At 56.2% G+C, this 16,804-nt stretch overlaps 2 protein-coding genes across 2 annotated transcripts in view; one reads left to right on the forward strand and one right to left on the reverse strand.

Annotated features, from left to right (window-relative positions):
• PTPN23 (protein tyrosine phosphatase non-receptor type 23) overlaps positions 1-10,985 on the forward strand; it is a 59,244-nt gene extending 48,259 nt beyond the window's left edge. The window contains exons 3-25 of the mRNA XM_007951760.2: positions 3,031-3,158; positions 3,268-3,344; positions 3,955-4,004; positions 4,124-4,255; positions 4,363-4,443; positions 4,530-4,661; positions 4,741-4,788; positions 5,195-5,251; positions 5,339-5,397; positions 5,529-5,608; positions 5,710-5,824; positions 5,906-5,971; positions 6,267-6,412; positions 6,635-6,946; positions 7,026-7,180; positions 7,267-7,418; positions 7,499-7,678; positions 7,769-9,524; positions 9,615-9,799; positions 9,907-10,011; positions 10,090-10,228; positions 10,310-10,423; positions 10,503-10,985. Coding sequence (XP_007949951.1) covers positions 3,031-3,158; positions 3,268-3,344; positions 3,955-4,004; positions 4,124-4,255; positions 4,363-4,443; positions 4,530-4,661; positions 4,741-4,788; positions 5,195-5,251; positions 5,339-5,397; positions 5,529-5,608; positions 5,710-5,824; positions 5,906-5,971; positions 6,267-6,412; positions 6,635-6,946; positions 7,026-7,180; positions 7,267-7,418; positions 7,499-7,678; positions 7,769-9,524; positions 9,615-9,799; positions 9,907-10,011; positions 10,090-10,228; positions 10,310-10,423; positions 10,503-10,985 — 4,752 coding nt within the window. The remainder of the gene's footprint in view (positions 1-3,030; positions 3,159-3,267; positions 3,345-3,954; positions 4,005-4,123; positions 4,256-4,362; positions 4,444-4,529; positions 4,662-4,740; positions 4,789-5,194; positions 5,252-5,338; positions 5,398-5,528; positions 5,609-5,709; positions 5,825-5,905; positions 5,972-6,266; positions 6,413-6,634; positions 6,947-7,025; positions 7,181-7,266; positions 7,419-7,498; positions 7,679-7,768; positions 9,525-9,614; positions 9,800-9,906; positions 10,012-10,089; positions 10,229-10,309; positions 10,424-10,502) is intronic.
• Positions 10,986-11,632: 647 nt separating this feature from the next.
• The window catches only part of LOC103206312 (SREBF chaperone), a 61,257-nt gene continuing 56,085 nt past the window's right edge, over positions 11,633-16,804 (reverse strand). The window contains exons 12-22 of the mRNA XM_007951758.1: positions 16,421-16,797; positions 15,726-15,920; positions 15,448-15,646; positions 15,255-15,370; positions 14,499-15,027; positions 14,274-14,359; positions 12,909-12,991; positions 12,640-12,806; positions 12,361-12,441; positions 11,962-12,168; positions 11,633-11,878 (exon numbers count right to left, since the gene is read on the reverse strand). Coding sequence (XP_007949949.1) covers positions 11,633-11,878; positions 11,962-12,168; positions 12,361-12,441; positions 12,640-12,806; positions 12,909-12,991; positions 14,274-14,359; positions 14,499-15,027; positions 15,255-15,370; positions 15,448-15,646; positions 15,726-15,920; positions 16,421-16,797 — 2,286 coding nt within the window. The remainder of the gene's footprint in view (positions 11,879-11,961; positions 12,169-12,360; positions 12,442-12,639; positions 12,807-12,908; positions 12,992-14,273; positions 14,360-14,498; positions 15,028-15,254; positions 15,371-15,447; positions 15,647-15,725; positions 15,921-16,420; positions 16,798-16,804) is intronic.

A 16,804-nucleotide genomic window follows, 5' to 3' on the forward strand; every position in this document is an offset into this window, starting at 1 on the left:
TTTTCTGTGTTTTCTTTGGTCTGTCTCTCAATCCTTTGAAGATACCTAAAGATAATTCTTTTGAATTCCTTATCAGAGAGTTCCAATGCTGCTGCTTCCTCAGGGATGCATTCTGGGTCTGTATCCTGAGCCCTTGTTTCTACCACTTTATCTTGCTTCTTTGTGTGGACAGTGATGGTCAGTTGTCTCCGAGGCATCGTGGCGTTATTGTAGGTAGATCTGTTAACTGTTTGTGAAGAGCAGCCAAGGGTGAGTCAGGCTCTTCTTGGTGGTTGTGTATCATTGGCCTGTTGGTGGAGAGGGAAGTGGTGGCTGTCACTCAGTAAGTGAAGGTGCAGGAATTGTGGGTGAAGTTGTGTCATATGGGGACTGTTGCTGTCTTCCACTCAGTTAGACAAAAATAACAATTGAATAACCATCAAAAAAGTTAAAGGAAATGGACAAAAATACACTGTGGAATCACACTGGAAAAGTAATTTAAAAAAAAGAAAAAAGGGAAAAAGAAGGAAAACAAACAAACAAAAACCCAGAAGTATCTGGGGCGAGGGCAATAAGAGCAAAAAGGTGGAGAAAGAGAGTAAAGAAGGAAAAAAAAAAAGGGAAAAACACAAAAAGAAAAACAAAGAACGGGGTTAACTATGAGAAAGAAGGAACAAAAAATTGCAACCAGGAAAAGGGAAAAGAAAAAAGCTGAAAACTAGAACCTAGGAGAGGAAGAATAAAGAATAATAGTAAAAGGGACAAAAGTAATAATAATAGTAGTTTTAAAACAGACAAAAACAAGCAAACTAAAAAATGGGGGTGGGAGGAGAAACATGGGGCAAGGGTACAGCAGGGCATCCAGGCTCTCTGTCTGAGCACTCAGACAGGGGTGGAGTTCCTGGGGGCCCAGAAGGTAGGTGGGAGTGAGGGATGGCCACACCTCTGTTCACCAAGGGAAATGTCACACCTTTCCAGTGGTCTGGGTCCAGAATGTCCTTGGGGTTACTGGCAAGTGTAGCCTGTTCTTAAGTACCTGGAATCTGGGAGAATGCTGTCTCTTTAAATATCCAAAATAGTCAAGCTGCTTGTAAACATTCAAAATGGCTGCACCCTCTGGACAGACATAAAAGTCCACAGCTCAGCCTGCCATCCTCTTCACTGCTTTCCCTTTTGTTCCCCAGCCACCAGTGCAGTCCTCTATGCAGTCCCTGGCTAGCAGGGCCAATTTTTCAGTTAACTCTTAGGTCTTACCACACTTGGCAATATCCAAGCTGTCTGTGCCCAGGATCTTCCCGAGACACTGCAGGGAGGTGGTGTAGAGCGGGCCCAGTGCCAGACTCCGCTGTGCTCATGTCCTGATGGCCTGCAGGTCTTTGGGAGCTTCCCAAGTCGGCAGCTTGCATCTGTACTCTGGATGGAGTAGAGCATCCTGAAGGCTGTATCTAGGCCGGCCAGCCTCTCTGCTGGTGTGGGTGTCTGTCCCCACGTTGTGTACCTGCTTCTCAGAGGGTATATTGTCTTTTTACCATTTGTAAGGGTTGTCCCCTCTATAGTGAAAATAGCTTTGCTGCTTATAAAATTATAAAAATTGAAACTTAAATATGAGAACTCAGTCAAATTTCAATTAATTTTTGGGTATTCAGCCTTCTAGGTATGTTTCTTTCCACCTGTATACCTATTTGGATATCAGTATATGATTTTACATAAATTAAATCATACTATTCATCTGTTACATACTTTTTTTGCTTCTGCATGTCGTGGACATCATATCACTAAACAGAGATCCTTGTCTTCAGTTTTCATGGCTGCAGAGTATTTTCTTGTATGTAGAGCTCTACATAAACAATTCTCTTATGGAAATGTTGGGGTCTGCTTTTTGACCCTGTTAGTATCTTTGCATGCACATCTCAGCATTTTTATTTCTCGATTTTTAGAGACTCCAGATTCAAACAGGTTCAATAGACACATTTATTAAGCAAGACAAAACAAAAGACATCATCCTGGATGAGGGAAACCATCAGCCTGAAAAAGCTGAATGGAGTCGGTTGAGTCATGGCATGTGGCTAATTATATATAGATTTGTCACTGTTACAAGCATGGAAAAGACGATCGGCAAAGATACATAACGGAAGATAGAAAAAGGTTACAGGATGGTTCTGGTCCAGATAGGCTGACTCAAGATCATCCACACAGTCTGAGACTTAGCCACTGGTGGCTATCAAACAGTACCAAGACCCCAACCTTAATTTAAATTAGAAAAGGACACTCTCAAACAAGTTTCCTAGTTCTTTGTGAGATCATTGTCTACTTTTAACCATACTCCTCCTGAAGGCCAACTGCCCCACCCTGGGTGTGTCCTGGAACTTGTCTGTGCATGCCCACAATGCTGATTTATGGTCAGAAAGAACCCAAATGGCATCTGAAAGTTATGTCGAGTCTCAAACTCAGTAAGAGTTAGGGCTCTTACTGCTTTAGAATTTAAGCTCCAATACAAAGCTCATTGACATCGAGTTGTTTCCAACTCATAGCAGCCCCTATTGGGTTTCCAAGGCTGTAAATCTTTAGATTGCCCCATCTTCCTTCCGTGCAACAGGTGGTGGGTTTGAACCACTGACCTTCTGGTTAGCAGTCAAGTGCCTTAGGCACTACGCCACCAACCAAAAACAACCAAACTCACTGCTGTTGAGTGTTTCCAACTCACAGCAACCCCTCCTTGAGTCTGAGGAGGTATCACTACGGAAGTAGATTGATTGTCCAGTCTTCCTTGCAAGGAGTGGCTGGTGGGTTTGAACCACCAGCCTTCTGGTTAGCAGTCAAGTGCCTTAGGCACTATGCCACCAGAGCTTCTTAACACAAAACTATGGGTCCATAACTGAGTACATTAAAACCTACTTCCCAGACTGTAGCTTGCTGCCTGGTTGCAGGTACAGCCAGACAGCAGTGCAGTCTCCCAGGTCTGATGCATCTTTCTTGGTGCTTGTGAGAGGCTTGGCTGCTTGACGTCTACCCCAAGTGATGATAGGCCTGCTTCTCTCATCCCACCCCCAGAACGCTGTCCGTGTTCCACGGGACTTTGAGGGCTGCAGTGTCCTCCGCAAGTACCTGGGCCAGCTTCACTACCTGCAGAGTCGGGTTCCCATGAGCTTGGGTCAAGAGGCTGCAGTTCCTGTGACCTGGTGAGACCCAGCAGGAGGGGGAGGGGGAATGGATGCTCTTTACCTTGCATCCTGTCACCTGGGCTCTGGCCCGCTCCTTCTCTGAAGCTGACCAGATGGCCTTGTGCAGGACAGAGATCTTCTCAGGCAAGTCTGTGGCCCATGAGGACATCAAGTATGAGCAGGCCTGTATCCTCTACAATCTTGGTGAGCTCCTGACTCCATGCTCTCAGCAACCACAAATGCTGATGGAGAAGAAACGCTCTGCTTCCTTGCCCATGGAGCTCTGCCAGCTCCTCCACTAGTTTCTGGGCCCATGGGAAACGGCTCTCCTGGGCTGGCTGCCAGAGTGTGGCCACTGCATGCTGCCCAGGAGAGAAGGGGCTCCGTTCTGCTCTGGCTGGACCCTCCCCATCACTCTGTGGTTTTGGCCTGCTTCACGCAGAGGGGTCAAGGCTACCTGAACATCCCTTCCTCTCACCCCTGATGGGTCATCTTCAACTTAGTTAGGGAAGAAGCATGGAGAGCCCCAGGGTCTGATGGGGGCATCCCTAAAGCTTCAGGACTTGGCCCCTAGGCTGGGGGTACTGAGGGAAGTCCCTGCATTCCCCAGGCTGTTGCTGGGTAGAGTGGGAAACTGAGGAGCTGACTTCTGAGCTTCCTCATTTATGCCAACTTTGGGGTCCTTGGACTTCCTGCCCCACTTCCCAGACTACTGATTTTTCAGATCAGGGATAACAACCCTACCCGCCTTTGCCTCAGGCCTGACAGCCTGGGGGGCAACAGGCTTGTTCTGACACATACCCTGTCTCACCAGGCGCACTGCACTCCATGTTGGGGGCCATGGACAAGCGGGTGTCTGAAGAGGTGAGGAGAGGGGACACTGAGGGGTCTCCTCCAGAATTTGAATGGTTCCTGCTGTGGGAATGACACGGGGAACAGTCTTGCTCTGCCTCAAGCCATCTTCCCTCTCCTCCTCTTCCTAGGGCATGAAGGTCTCCTGCACCCACTTCCAGTGTGCAGCCGGCGCCTTTGCTTACCTGCGGGAGCACTTCCCTCAGGCCTACAGCATTGACATGAGCCGCCAGATCCTCACTCTCAATGTCAACCTCATGCTGGTGAGGACAGGCAGGGAGGGTGGAGCAGAGGGGATGCATCCTTGTGACCCATCTACTGGGGACAAATGAGTGGTGAATGAGGATTATACCTGCATCTGTTGTCCTAGGGCCAGGCTCAAGAGTGCCTCCTGGAGAAGTCAATGTTGGACAATAGGAAGAGCTTTCTGGTGGCCCGCATCAGTGCCCAGGTAGGGGCAGGTATAGATGGTGGCCCTCAAGGGACTGAGGGCAGGCCTTTGGCTTACTCTACATCCCTTACTGACTGGGTCTCCAGGTTGTAGATTACTACAAGGAAGCATGCCGTGCCTTGGAGAACCCTGACACTGCCTCACTGCTGGGCCGGATCCAGAAGGACTGGAAGAAGCTGGTGCAGATGAAGATCTATTACTTCGCGGCTGTGGCTCATGTGAGGGTGCCACTGGGATGCCTGGGCTGAACTGCCACAGCTAAGGGAAAAAGTAGTGATGATGCCTCTTCTTTTCCAGTTGCACATGGGGAAGCAGGCTGAGGAGCAGCAGAAGTTTGGAGAGCGGGTGAGTGAGCCATGGTGAGGGGGGACACAGGACTGGTAGCAGTGGGCTTATTAGTGAGAGCCTGGTACAGTCCTTCCTTTACAAATGGGCCAGGTGGTTTTCTGTCAAGTCTTCCCCCCACCCCCGCAATCCCTGGCCACCACCCTGCTGCATGTTCATGTGCTGTCTCATCCATGCAGCCCTCTTCCCCAGGAGTCTGGGGAGCCATTGTGGGCTCTCCACCATGGGAATGGCTGTAGTGGAGCAGGGTATGATGCTAGTCTTGGTGCCACTAAAGGGGCTGGTGCCTGGCTGTCTCCTCAGCTTCTTGTATTCTAAGGGGATACCTGATGCCAGGGCTAGGTGGGAGGCAGGAAGGAGTTGGGGTCCAAGCTGGGGAGAATGGACCAGGCTCTGCCCCCTGCAGGTTGCATACTTCCAGAGTGCCCTGGACAAGCTCAATGAAGCCATCAAGTTGGCCAAGGTAAAACTGAGGAAGGCCTGGCTGTCCCTTCAAAGCCCTGAGGGTACATGGTTGGTGCTGAAGCCCTACCCCATCCCTATTCAACAGGGCCAGCCTGACACTGTGCAAGACGCACTTCGCTTCACTATGGATGTCATTGGGGGAAAGTGAGTCTTGGGTGGGGCGCTTGAGGGCAGCCCTGGTTCAATATAGTCCTGAATGGTCTCATCCCCCTGCTTGCATTCTTGGGAGGCTGGGTCAGTTTGGACCCCCAGGACTTAGGACCGCCCCTATCCAGGTACAATTCTGCCAAGAAGGACAATGACTTCATCTACCATGAGGCAGTCCCAGCACTGGACACCCTTCAACCTGTAAAAGGTCTGGGAGCTGAGGAGAGGATGTGGGGGGGGGTGTGTGGCGGGCTAGGACAGAGGCCCAGGGCTCTGTGTGGGCCTTAATTCCACAGTTCTTTCCCTCAGGAGCCCCCTTGGTGAAGCCTTTGCCAGTTAACCCCACAGACCCTGCTGTCACAGGCCCTGACATCTTTGCCAAATTGGTGCCTATGGCTGCCCATGAGGCCTCATCCCTGTACAGGTGGGAGAGGCTGCCCCAGGTGGGTTTGGGGTGACTGGAGACAATAGACTTCCAGCAACTGTTCTGTTGCTTCCCTTGCAGTGAAGAAAAGGCCAAACTGCTCCGGGAAATGATGGCCAAGATTGAGGACAAGAATGAGGTCCTGGAGTAAGTGCAGGGTGGGGGGTGCCCACCAGCAGTAGTCAATTGTCAGCTTGTGCAAAGGATTTCCTAGCTCTGCTCCCCACCCCCAGGGCCCATGGGCTGGATTTGGGATATGCTATTCCCAAGATGGTAACTCATTTCCCTTGTGTCTCATTTTTCTCTGTGGGACCAGACCAGGTGGTAGAGGAGGGTTGGGGATGGAGATGTGCCCTCTGCAGACCACAGGCCTGGTTTCAGGGGTGGGGAGGTTCACCTTGGCAGGAAGGATGGGATCAGTGCACTCCTGTTACCTCCACAGCCAGTTCATGGATTCCATGCAGCTGGATCCTGAGACAGTGGATAACCTTGACACATACAGCCACATCCCACCCCAGCTCATGGAGAAGTGTGCAGCTCTCAGCGTCCGGCCCGACACAGTCAGGAACCTTGTCCAGTCCATGCAAGGTGAGCAAGGGCCAGAACAAGCAGCTGGAGGGGCGGAGGAACATGGAAGTCACTGGCGTGGCATTCTGAAACCACACGTCTGTCCTCCTGGGAGCTCTGGCTGCCTCCTTAGAGCATGACCTCTGCAAGCTTTGGAGTGGTATACAGCCCCTGACAGGAGACATTTCTGTCCGAGTGGGCTCAGGTCTGCCTACCTTGGGCTGTCCTCCCTTCACCCTCCAGTGCTGTCAGGTGTGTTCACGGATGTGGAGGCCTCTCTGAAGGACATCAGGGAGCTGCTGGAGGAGGAGGAACTGCTAGAGCAGAAGTTCCAGGAGGCCATGGGCCAGGCAGGGGCCAGTCCAGCATCCCCTAAGGCTGAGCTGGCAGAGGTGAGGCGAGAATGGGCCAAATACATGGAGGTCCATGAGAAGGCCTCCTTCACCAACAGTGAGCTGCACCGTGCCATGAATCTGCATGTCGGTAACCTGCGCCTGCTCAGTGGGCCTCTGGACCAGGTCCGGGCTGCCCTACCCACACCAGCCCTTACCCCAGGTGAGTCCTGCCACCACTCCTCGCAGGGAGACATGGAGCTGGGATTTTCTTCAGCCTCACTGACCCCTGCTGTCCCCAGAGGACAAGGCCGTGCTGCAGAACCTGAAGCGCATTCTGGCCAAAGTGCAAGAGATGAGGGACCAGCGGGTGTCCCTGGAGCAGCAGCTTCGTGAGCTCATCCAGAAGGATGACATCACTGCCTCGCTGGTCACCACAGAGCACTCGGAGATGAAGGTCGTGGGGAGTAAGTGGTGGGGCTCTGACTCTAGTCCCCACCCTTAAGGGATGAGGCCTTGAGTGTCCTTCCCTAACTCCCTCAGAAACTGTTTGAGGAGCAGCTGAAGAAGTATGACCAGCTGAGGGTGTATCTGGAGCAGAACCTGGCTGCCCAGGACAATGTCCTCCGAGCACTGACTGAGGCCAATGTGCAGTATGCAGCTGTGCGGCGGGTGCTCAGTGAACTGGACCAAAAGTCAGTGCCTGTCCCCTGTGCCTCTGCCTGAGTCCCATGCTCTTGGTGCTTACCTCCTGTTGGTGCTTCTGCCCGGCCAGGTGGAACTCCACACTACAGACCTTGGTGGCCTCCTATGAAGCCTATGAGGACCTGATGAAGAAGTCCCAGGAGGGCAAAGATTTCTATGCAGACCTAGAGAGCAAGGTGGCTGCTCTCCTGGAACGGGCCCAGGCCACCTGCCAGGCCCGCGAAGGTGCCCGCCAACAGCTCCTGGATAGGTGAGTGTGACCACCCCCAGGCTGTTGGTGGGGGTCCAGTCCAGGCTTGGGCTGACAGGGGTCTGGCTCCATTCCTTCCCTGCCCCCCAGAGAGCTGAAGAAGAAGCCACCACCAAGGCCCACGGCTCCAAAGCCATTGCTGCCCCGTAGGGAGGATGGTGAGGTGTTAGAGACAGGAGACCTGCCCGAGGAGCTGCGAAGTCTTCCCCCTGACATGGTGGCTGGCTCACGGGTGCCTGACACCTTCCTGGGAACAACTACCCCACTCCACTTTCCCCCCAACCCCTTTCCCAGCTCTACAGGCCCAGGACCTCACTATCTTCCAAGCCCTTTGCCCCCTGGTATCTACTCAGGCCCTAGCCCCCTGCTGCAGCCCAGGCCCCCACAGGCCCCAGGGCGTCCTGTCATGGCCGTGGCTCCTGGGCCTGCCCTTTATCCCACCCCTGCCTACACTCCAGAGCTGGCTCTTGTACCCCAATCTTCCCCGCAACATGGTGTGGTGAGCAGTCCGTACGGAGGGGTGGGGCCACCCCTACCAGTTACAGGTCTGCCCTCAGCCCCACCTCCCCATTTCTCAGGAGCTGAGTTGGCCATGGGGGTCAGGCCAGCCACCACCACAGTAGATAGCATCCAGGCTCCAATTCCCAGCCATGCAGCACCAAGGCCAAGTCCTGCTCCTACTCCTCCTACCCAGCCCTGCTTCCCAGTGCCCCCACCGCAGCCCCTGGGTACACCCTATACCTTCCCTGTGGGACCCAAGCAACCCCTCCCAGTCCCCCCAGCCACCCACCACTTTCCTCCCAGGATCCCTGCAGGTTTTCCAGCCCCAAGGGTTGGACCCCAGCCCCATTCTTCACAAGCAGCATTTGGGCCCCAGCCTCCCCTTCCACTCCAGCATCCACACCTTTTCCCTCCCCAGGCCCCAGGGCCTCTTCCCCCACAGTCCCCCTTCCCCTTTGCCCCTCAGCCTACTGTCCTTGGGCAGCTGCCAACCCCCCTGCATACCCAGCTCTATTCAGGACCCACTCAAGAACCTTTGCCCCCTAGGTCAGGGTCTCTGCCTTTCCCCAGTCCTGGGCCTTCTCAGCCTCCCCATCCCACCTTGGCATATGGCCCTGCCCCTTCCCCCAGGCCTCTGGGTCCCCAGACAGCCCTTCTCTCCATTCGAGGCCCCCCACCTGTCAGCCAGCCAGCCCCCAGTCCTCACCCAGTGCCTTCACCTGCCCCATCACCAGGGCCTGGCCCGGTAGCCCCTCGGCCCTCTGCAGCAGAGCCATCCCCATGCCTCCGCCGAGGCTCTGCAGCTGCAGATCTGCTCTCCTCCAGCCCTGAGAGTCAGCACGGGGGGTCCCAGTCTCCAGGGGGTGGGCAGCCCCTGCTGCAGCCCACCAAGGTGGATGCAGCAGAGGGTCGTCGGCCCCAGGCCCTGCGGTTGATAGAGCGGGACCCCTATGAGCATCCTGAGAGGCTTCGACAGTTGCAGCAGGAGCTGGAGGCCTTTCGGGGCCAGCTGGGGGATGCAGGGGCTCTGGACACCGTCTGGCGGGAGCTACAAGAAGCGCAGGAACACGATGCCCGTGGCCGTTCCATTGCCATTGCCCGCTGCTATTCACTGAAGAACCGACACCAGGATGTCATGCCATACGACAGCAACCGGGTGGTGCTGCGCTCAGGCAAGGATGACTACATCAATGCCAGCCGTGTGGAGGGGCTCTCACCGTATTGCCCGCCCTTGGTGGCCACCCAGGCCCCACTACCTGGCACGGCTGCTGATTTCTGGCTCATGGTACATGAGCAAAAAGTGTCTGTCATTGTCATGCTGGTGTCTGAGGCGGAGATGGAGAAGGTGAGAGGTTGGGTGGGTGGCCCTGAGGACACGGTGGGTGGGAAGACCTTGGTAAACCAGCCTTTAGCTGCCTGCCTGTCTTCCCTGCAGCAAAAAGTGACTCGTTACTTCCCCACGGAGAGAGGCCAGTCCATGGTGCATGGGGCCCTGAGCCTGGCCCTGAGCAGTGTCCGCACCACGGAAACCCACGTGGAACGTGTGCTGAGCCTGCAGTTCCGAGACCAGTCTCTCAAGCGCTCTCTTGTGCACCTGCACTTCCCCACCTGGCCTGAGTTGTGCGTCTGCCTCCTGAATGGTGGTTGGGGGTGGGGTTGGGCTGTACACTACTGGTGCAGGGAGGGCAGGGCCTGGCTCATTGGCCCTGCCCCACCGCACTCTGCAGAGGCCTGCCAGACAACCCCAGCAATCTGCTGCGCTTCATCCAGGAGGTACATGCCCATTACCTGCACCAGCGCCCTCTGCACACACCTATCATTGTGCACTGCAGGTAAGAGGCGGTGGGCAGCTGCTTCAGGGCCCTGTGGGCTCTTGGCATGGCCTTACTCTCCCCCTCTTCCTGCTACAGCTCTGGTGTGGGCCGCACGGGGGCCTTTGCCCTGCTCTATGCAGCTGTGCAGGAGGTGGAGGCTGGGAACGGGATCCCAGAGCTGCCTCAGCTAGTGAGGCACATGCGGCAACAGAGGAAACACATGCTGCAGGAGAAGGTGAGGGCCTGGCCTGGTTGGAACCTCTGCCCTGGGGTGACACACCTTGTCCAGCTGACCTTGCCGAATGCATCCCTGCAGCTGCACCTGAGGTTCTGCCACGAGGCAATGGTGAGACACGTGGAGCAGGTCCTGCAGCGCCATGGAGTGCCCCCTCCTTGCAAGCCGTTGGCCAGCACGGGCATTAGCCAGAAGGTGAGGACAGAGCTTGTGGGGGCTGTTGAGCCAGCCACAGCTGCCTGCCCCACCCTGTCACCTGTTTCTGTCTTACCAGAATCACCTGCCTCAGGACTCCCAGGACCTGGTCCTTGGTGGGGATGTGCCCATCAGCTCTATCCAGGCCACCATTGCCAAGCTCAGCATCCGGCCTCCTGGAGGCTTGGAGTCTCTGGCTGCCAGTCTGCCAGGTCCTGCGGAGCCCCCAGGCCTACCTCTGGCCAGCCTCCCAGAATCACCCCAGCTCCCTACCTCCTCTCCACCCCACCTTCCCTCCTCACCCTTGCCTGAGGCCCCCCAGCCTGAGGAAGAGTTGCCAGTGCCTGAAGCCCCCAGCCCAGGCCCCCCATCTTCCTCCTTGGAGCTGCTGGCCTCTCTCACCCCCGAGGCCTTCTCCCTGGACAGCTCCTTGCGGGGAAAGCAACGGATGAGCAAGCAGAACTTTCTGCAGGCCCATAATGGGCAGGGTCTTCGGGCTGCCCGGCCTCCTGATGACCCCCTCAGCCTTCTGGATCCACTGTGGACGCTCAATAAGACCTGAACAGGTTTGACCTGCTTGGTCTTTACACTACATCATCTCTGATGCCCACCTGCCTGTATCCAGCAGGGCCCCCACAGGGTGGACATGATGATCTCCCCACATTCCTGCTGCCTTTTAGCCCTGGTCTGGCCAGCCTGTACCTCTGGGGAATAGAGATGCTTTATGAGCCCTGGGCCACGTTCTGCTTCTCTGTGGGACCTGACATTTTTTTCAGCTCTTTGCTATTGAAATAATAAACCAACCTGTTCTGTGGCCAGTGGCTGAGTCCATTTAGTGCTATAGGCCCCAGTGGTGCTGTGTGAAATTTTGTATTAGACAGACACCAGGCCCAGAGTTGTTTTTTCAGTTCTGAAATGGTTGAAGAGGCCCCTATTTCTGTGCCCCTCACAGCTCTCCCTGTAGCTGTACACACACTTCATGGACAGTTCCTGCCTCAACCAGCTTGGAGCAGACATCCCACTCCATGCTTGGGTGTGGTGTGTGTAAGTGAGGCAGGAGCTTCTCTCTGGGAAGAAATAAGTACCTCACCAGGCCCATGGCAGATGTGATTTTAAAAAAAAATTTATTGGAGGCAGGACAGAGACTCCATTCCTTCCCTCCAGTCTCAGTCCAGTGCATTGAGTGCTCAGGGGACGTGGCTGCTGCCCTCAGTCCAACTTCTCCAGCACAGAGGGCACATACACCAGGCTGAGCTCGCTGCCAAAATTGCAGACAATGGCAGCATTGTCCAGCACCAAGATCTGACGGGCAGGCTGGGCCTCACTGTTCTTCCCCAGGTAGACTGTCTGCAACAGGTCCCCATAGTTTAGGTCCCAAAAGGAGACGCAGCCCTGGCCGCCGGTCACCAACAGGTTGTCTGAGATGACACCCAAGCTTGCACCACAACCCAGGTCCTGGGGGCAAGGATATGACAGACTTAGTGTCTGGAGTCCTCCCTAAAACAGTGGTGAGAATCCTAGGGCCCTCACCTGCTTACCTGCTGAATAGAGTAGAGCTTGATGCCTGTGCTGCGGTCCCAGATGCTAATGAGGTCGTCCAGGCCACTGCTGATAACGCAGGAGGTGGTACAGGTGAGGGAAGTGACATCCCCACGGTGAGCAAACATGTGGCTGACCCGGCTGCCAGTCAGCACGTCCCAAAGGCAGATGGCTCCATCTTGTCCTCCACTGGCCAGCACCATGGTCTGAGGAACAGGACCAGGGGACTGGGTAACTGGTGAAGTATACCACCTTACCAACAAGGGTATCGATGGATGAGGGTTCTCCCTCTGCTTCCTGAAAGGATCTCAGGGGCCAGCTACCAGGAGTCAGTGACAAGAACCACAAGCCTGGTTTGGTTACCTCCAACCCTTCTACAGTCCCTGCAGGTCCCTCACCTGGTCAATGTACACGGTGGTGATGGCCCCTGAGTGGCCCTGCAGGGTGAAGAGGCAGCATGAGTCCTCCAGACGGAACACCTGCGACAGAGGTGGGCATCAGGGTCCAGTCTTTCTGGGATTTTCCAAATTACGCCTTGGCCAGGACATCTCTAGCCTTTCTTTCTGATGACCCCAAAAACTAACCCCCCCCCATATTCTCTTCACTTTCTGTGTCATCCATCGTTCCCATCCCCCCCCCCCCCCCCCCCCCCGCCTCAATACCAAGACAGCACTTACTCTCAGTGTGTGGTCTTGGCTCCCAGTCACAAGGCGCCCGGCAGCAGCCTTCAGGGCTGTGATTGGCTTCTGGTGTGCACAGGGCACTGTGTGGGTCAGGTGACAAGCCACTGCATCACTGCTACTGTACAAGGGAGATGTGGGGGCACTGCCCTGCCCTGCAGTTCCTAGGGACGGGAGGCCAAGTAAGGGACCTTTGAGAGCACCTTGCAGGGATCCCCCACACACTGTTCACTAGGTGTGGATATGTGCACACCCTGTCCTCTAACCTCTGAACTGCAGGGGGCTGAGGGCAGTGTGGGTCTCCAAGGAGAAAAAATCGAGGGAGCCATTGAGCCGGGCAGCCACGATCCTGAAAGAGAAGAGTAGCTGCCAGGGCCTCTCTCCCTTACTCCCCAGCTTCAAGTCCAAACCCTTGACAGGCTCAGTTCTGCTAGGCGTGTGGGCACAAGAGGGACAGAAATGACCGGTCAGGTGCAGGGAGGGGATGTGAGGAGCCCAGAAGGAAGCGCAAGGTGCTAGGGAACAATGGTGGAGCAGAGAAGCCAGGTTGCTATTCTGATGACCAGCCTATGCTTCAGTTTCTTCATCTCTAAAATGGGGTAATAGTAAGCCACCTCATAGGGTGGTTGGGAGGATTAAATGAGGTAATACACCACAGAGGGGCTGCTGTCTCTGGAGGACATTCACACATAAAGGCAGATCTACAAGCAACAATCCCTAGGCACAGGCAGGACTTGGAGACCTTGAAGAAGTGAGTGGGATTCAAAATCTGACTCCAGCAAAAGGCAATGCATGTGTATGTAGCCCTCTGCCTTCATGAGCCCACAGCAGGCTTGGGGAAGCCAAGGGGGAGGGGGTAAGAGAGATCCTAGTCAGGAACCTGGCGAGTCAGACTGATACATAGTGGCTTTCCTTGAAGCAAAAAGTATGCAGCAGGGAAGGACCCCCAGCAAACATGCAAAGGGCTGAGATGTGTGAGGCTGGGTGAGAGGGCGAGCTGGCTGCTAGGGCTGTGTGGTGGGAGAGGAGGCAGTGCCAGGGGTTGGAAACTGACAGCACTGAGGGCAAAGGGCACATCCACTCCAAACGAAGGTTCCAGCTCTAGCTTAGACGGCAGTGCCACCAACAGGCAGGTGAAGATGGTTAGCAGAAGGCACCTGGCCAGGGGTGGAGCCTGAGTTCCTGGTGGCTGAGGTCCCTAGGAAGTGTGTGCAGATGGAGCCCTGAAGGGGTGACACAGCCACAGCAGGACGGAGAGGAGAAAACAACTTCTAGCAACCAAGGGAAGAGAAGTTCAAAGAGAGCACATGTTCTGAAAATGTATTTTCTGTAGCTGAAAATGCAGCTTCAAACCCCATAAGGGTTAGCAGTGAAAGGCTGAGAGGGAGTATGGAAAGAGTCTTCAGGGGCAAGAAGGGTAGCCGTGTTGACTCCGTGTGTCACAGTAAATAAGGTTCAAGCATTCTAATACTTTACACCACTATCCTGTTTAACTGTCATCCCTCTGGGTGTGGGGCTAGGCACCCAGAGAAGTCAGTGCCCAGGGTCACACCCCAATGGAGTGCGGCCAGGATTCCAACACTGTCAGGGAGTGTGGCCTGGCGCTGAGGCAGGCACTCTGGCACGCTCACCTTTTATCAAGGAAGACGAGGGCCGTGATGCCCGAGGAGACCTCCTCACTGCTGCAGCGTAGCACCCCCTCAATGGCGTCCCACACCTGTAAGCCAGAGGCTGTGAACACCTGCCCTCCCACTGGGAAGGCCTGTAGCCCCCTGCACATACCATCCCCTGACCACTTCTTGCCCCACCCCTGCCCATCTCCAGCCCCCCTACCCGCCTCCAGCCCCCCTGCCCACCTCCAGCCGGCCACTGCTCCGCCCCACTACGATGAGGTTGCCCTGCAGCTCCAGGCTCCAGATGGAGCCGTCTGCGCTGGGGGCCCAGACGAGAGAAGGGGAGCCCTTCTCTGGAGATGAGCCCCCCTCCTCCTCAGGGGTCGGGAGCAGTGCAGGCCCGGGCGAGGGTGGGCGAAGGGCTGGCGAGTGGACGGGAGCCAGCCTCTCTTGGTACACCCGCTGCACCAGGAGGCTGAAGTCGTAGCCTGGGGAATCTCGAGCTCGTCCACAGCCAGCCCGGTGCCGGGGCTCAGGCTGGAGAGGCTCTGAGGGCTGTGGCCGCGGCTGTGCAGAGAAGTTGGTGTCGATGAGGCAGGTGAGGTCTGGCTGGTCTCCGAAGAGGGAAGGTGGCAGAGGGCCCCGGGGGCAGTGCTGCAGCGGAGGGCTGTCCCCAGACTCCTCCGGGCCACCCTTCCCGCCGCCGTCTGACAGCCGTTCCCAGCTCTCCTGAGCCTCAAACACGCTGCCAACACCACTGTCCTGGCGCTGCCTGCTGGTGAGGCCCGGAGGAGGGTTGAGGTGGGGTGGGAGCATAGGAAGAGGGGCAAGTGGGTGGGTGAGGAAGGGTAGGTGGGGAGGGGAAGTTGAGAGGAGAAGTAGGGGAGAAGTTAGGGGTAAGGAAGTTGGGGGGAGGAGGGATAATGGAGAGGCAGAGGGGTGGGGAGAGGAGAGGTGAGGGGGGAGGCGGAAGGTAGAGAGGAACGGGGCTGCACCTACCCAGGGCGTGGGATTCGAGTGAGACAGTCCCCAGTCTGTGCATCCCACACACAGACGTGGCCCGCCAGGCAACAGCTCACCAGCAGCATGCCATCGCTGGCCAAACACTCAATGTCCTGTGGGAGGGGAGGGTGCGGTAACGTGCAGGCCCAGGTCCCAGGCCCCCCACTGCCCACTGCTGCCCTGCACTCACCATGAGATGCCCACGCAGAACTAGGGGCACAATCTCTGTCTCAGGAGGCGCATAGCCGTAGTCGTCGCAGGGAAGCTCCCCACGCTTCCGGCGGCCAGGCCCACCAGGTTGCCCGTAGTTCCGCGGACAGAGCACGCGGTACAGGCAGAGCAGCAGCAGCACGAGGACAATACCTGAAGCCAGGCCAAGTGCTGCCACCCTGGGCGCAGTGGAGAGGGATGGTGAGGTGCCCTGATGGCTGCCTGCCAGTCCCACCCCAGTCCCTTCGTGAGCCTTACTTGTACAGGGTGACGTCTCCATGGGCCTGCACCCCACCTGGTCCCTCGGGGCTGGTCTCCCAGAGCCCACCATGCACAGAGCCTGGCCCCAGAGGCAGCCAGGCATTTCGGCCATCCTGCGGGTGCCGCCCCTCCAGAGCCTCCCTTGGGTTCAGGCGGAGGGTGACAGGGATGACAGGCAGTAGGCTGATGTACCTTGGACAGGAACAGGTGGGCCTCAGAGGAGATACCTCAGAAGTGTTCCTCCTGCTGCTGCCCTCCCCACCCCTTCCATGAAGGACTCAGCTCAACCTGTTGGACTCAAAGACCACCCCTTGGTCTCCCTGGGGCCCAGCTCTGGCATCCCATTCTCTATCACTGACATCAACACCCAAACAGCCATCCTCACAGCTGGGGCTGAGGGCTCGCTCTCTGGCAGAGTGAGTGGCCCAGTGGGTGGATCTCTTTCTGGCCAAGCAGCTGGCAGCTTCCTGTGACTCCCAGAGGGTGGACCCAGGTCACTCTCTGGAGTTGAGCCTGCTTGGAATACCAGTTCTCAACTTTACAACTTTATGAGTTGTTTTAAATTATTTGAAAGAAAATGCAGAATTCAAACCAGCGGGTCTTGGTGACCTGAGGAGAAAGGGGTTACATTCGGGACTATGAGGTGACAGCACCGGTAAGGTGGTAATGGCAACTGGCCCAGTCTGACTCACCTCTTAGCCAGTGTGATGTTGTAGTAGCTAAAGAGTGTTGGCCAGTGGCGGAAGGACAATTTCCTCCAGAGTTCCTCGTCCTCAGGCCCCCAGGTTACCTCCGGGACTGGACTGTCATAGATACCCTCTGCTGGGCCCATGGGCCCAGGCAGCTCCTCTGGCAACGTCTGATTCTCAGCTGGCTTAGGGGTGTCGGGTGGGAAGATGGAGAAGGCAGGATCTGGGTGGCTGGCGGGCAATACGCCACTGGGCACGGGCATGGGAGCCAGGGCACTGTCCCCCAGTGGGCTCTGTTCTGTCACCTGGGCTGCGAGGTATGTGCGCAGCCCTGCTGGGTCCGTGTACACCAGGATGCCGATCCACACGACGGTGCCGGCCTGCAGT

Source organism: Orycteropus afer, unplaced genomic scaffold, assembly GCF_000298275.1.
Source record: "Orycteropus afer afer isolate SDZICR_OR568_19922 unplaced genomic scaffold, OryAfe1.0 scaffold00311, whole genome shotgun sequence".
NCBI lineage: Eukaryota > Metazoa > Chordata > Mammalia > Tubulidentata > Orycteropodidae > Orycteropus > Orycteropus afer.